The sequence below is a fragment of the Sinocyclocheilus rhinocerous genome, unplaced genomic scaffold, assembly GCF_001515625.1.
Source record: "Sinocyclocheilus rhinocerous isolate Xijiao unplaced genomic scaffold, SAMN03320098_v1.1 scaffold216, whole genome shotgun sequence".
NCBI classification, from domain to species: domain Eukaryota; kingdom Metazoa; phylum Chordata; class Actinopteri; order Cypriniformes; family Cyprinidae; genus Sinocyclocheilus; species Sinocyclocheilus rhinocerous.
This window is the reverse complement of record NW_015661078.1, coordinates 612,825-615,702: the sequence shown is the minus strand read 5'-3', so window position 1 is coordinate 615,702 and position 2,878 is coordinate 612,825. Positions and strand designations below refer to the sequence as shown.

The window sequence follows — 2,878 nt, the reverse complement described above, 5'->3', positions numbered from 1 at the left end:
TACGTAGTAAGGTTTCACAAAATAAAACAGAGCAAATAAAGTGTAATGATATTAATATAAACAGTATTCTTCCACCAAACAATGTAGTTCCTCAGAAACAGTTGTGGTTGCTACAAAGTGGTTGCCGAGCAACAGACAAACGTAAACAAAGGTGTATGTTTGTAGTGTAAATAACGCTCCTTAGCTGTTATAAATTCACTGTAAACCACGGCTTCTTGGGGCTTATTGCTTTAATGACCGCTTTACTGTGTGAGGCTCGCGACAGCATGAACATACGGAGTCCAAATAGTCTCGATTCATAAACAAGTGCGATTTCATCTTGCATTTGTACAATTGCATTTGCTTTTGCATGACGTTACATTCATGCCGCTGTGTGTCAGTATGAGCCCGAGATGAGTGTCATAAGAGCCAGAGCAACATAAACCCGAGCACTGTTTTGTCTGTTTGTATGATATTTCCAGCTGGCTCTGATGTTGTTCTTGTCTCAGGCGCAGGAGCTCTTCTTCTTTCATGATGTCAGTCCTGGCAGCTGTTTCTTCATGCCTAAAGGAGCTCATATATACAACACGCTCACTGACTTTATAAAGGTACGAACTCGTTCCACGTCGGCACGGTTTCACCCTCACACACTGCTCGCGACATCCATTTCCCACTTTCAGCAGTAGTGTATCATGCTGCATTGCTTTTTGCATTTAAATGTGCATTTACTCCGTCTTTAGGGCGGTTGAAGTGAGCACTCTGAAGGGTGTAGGTCATTATTATAGGTCATTAGTGGCCAAAGGCATACTGCACCGCTTAAACATTTGGACATGCTTGCCTTAAATTATGTTTTTCATAATCTTAACCCCGTAAGCCTACTGTATCATATTTAATACACAAATTTCTAAGGTTTCTAAATGATCGACATGATCAAAACTTTGCTGTCACATGCACAATCTACTCCATGCCTTCTGTCGTCTGATTCATAACTTTCTAGAAAAATCATGTTAAAATACGAGTCTCACATCTGATCATCAGGATCTTTTGAGGAGCGTTTATTTCTTCATCTCTCAATCAGCATTGGATTGCATTGCATTATATGTTTGGATCATTTCAATCTCATCTTACTAAGACACATTATTGGAGATATAGAGGGACGACTGATATTTATGTCATTTTATGTAAGTATTTGCTGTTATGAAGATCTCACTGATTTTACAAGCTATCAGACTTTTCATTTCATCAGACTTTTTGTCCATATGAATATCAGCATATGCACTAAATTGCATATCTCTGCTTAGTTTGGGCCTCTGAATTAAATTGAGCTGATTTTTTCCTCCATATTCTCACTGTATCAGACTACATGAGCCATAAAAGCCTGATGGCGCAAATATGAAACTCAACAATGACTTTTTTTTTTTTTTTTTTCAGATTTTTTAAAATTATTTTGTCTAAAGCTTCAATAAATGGATCCATTAAAAAGAAAAAGAAAAAAAAATATATATATATATTTTTTTTTCTTCTTCTTTCCCTGGCTATTCATATGCCAGGTTTCACAGTGTTAAAAACCTTTAATTTCAGGGCTAAAAGTTTCTGCATGCATATTACTACAAAAATTTGAAATCATATTATTACATATATTCTTACTCCAAACAAATGTGGAGTGCACTCATAATGGCACATGTAATTCTAATGTAAGCACTTGCTCTTCCTGTCAGAGTGAGTACAGGAGGCGGGGCTTCAGCGAGGTCGTGACCCCGACGCTGTACAGCACGTCTCTGTGGGAGCGATCGGGTCACTGGGAGCATTACAGTGAGAACATGTTCACGGTGACCTGTGAGCCGCACACCTTCGCTCTCAAACCCATGAACTGTCCCGCGCACTGGTCAGTACAACTCAACGCTGACAGCACAGCTTCTGTACAGATATACATACCAGTGACGAATTATCATTCTCTGAGAAACATCCTAATGATTCAGCAATTTGACCTAACCTCCAAACTCATATTATTGCTGTACAATATTTCAAACACATAGAGGTTATCGGTTTCATTTAAAAAATGTTGTGCATGTTTTTGAATATGGTATGAATAGGCTTTTATTCAATTTATTCATACACTACCATTCAAAGGTTTAAGAAATTTATCATTTTACTTCTTAAATTGATCAAGAGTGTCAGTAAAGACATTTATTATGTTACAAACGATTTCTATTTCAAATAAATGCTGCTCTTTTGAACTTTCTATTCATCTGTGAATCCTGAAAAATAAAATGCATCACGGTTTCCACAAAAATATTGTGCAGCATTGATAATAATCAGAAATGTTTCTTGAGCTGTAAAGCAGCATATTATAATGATTTCTGAAGATCACGTGACACTGAAGACTGGAGTAATGATGCTGAAAATACAGCTGCGCATCACAGAAATAAATTACAGCTTAACAGATATTCACACAGAAAACAGCCGTTTTAAATTTTAATAATATTTCACTATTTTTACTGTGTTTTTGATCAAATAAATGCAACCTCAGTGAGCAGAAAAGACTTTTCAAAAACATTAAAAAGTCTTAGCAACCCCAGACATCAGGGCCCGTATTCACAAAACATCTTAAGGCTAAAAGTAGCTCATAACTCGCCGATTTAGGAGAAAATCTTAAAAATAATGGGTGTGTCAGTCCTAAATTTAGGACTCCTACATTTTTGTTCTAAGAGTATTTCACAAAGCGTTTTAGCGCTAAAACTAGCTCCTAAATCTGTGAAACATTAGGAGCAGTGAAGAGGACTCCTAAGTCACTAAGACCAAATCTGAACTATCCTAAAATGGCTTTTGCCATCAATCTGCCTCGGAATATAAACATTTTAGAAACATTTGACGATAATGAGCTTTTAAAAAGGTATCG

At 36.7% G+C, this 2,878-nt stretch overlaps 1 protein-coding gene across 3 annotated transcripts in view; it reads left to right on the top strand.

Moving 5' to 3' along the window:
- The first annotated feature begins 434 nt into the window (after positions 1-434).
- Positions 435-2,878, top strand: part of tars2 (threonyl-tRNA synthetase 2, mitochondrial) — a 12,099-nt gene continuing 9,655 nt past the window's right edge. For all 3 annotated transcript variants that reach the window (XM_016535774.1, XM_016535773.1, XM_016535775.1), the window contains exons 1-2: positions 435-587; positions 1,698-1,864. In XM_016535774.1, the coding sequence (XP_016391260.1) occupies positions 471-587; positions 1,698-1,864 (284 nt within the window). In that variant the 5' untranslated portion in view covers positions 435-470. The remainder of the gene's footprint in view (positions 588-1,697; positions 1,865-2,878) is intronic.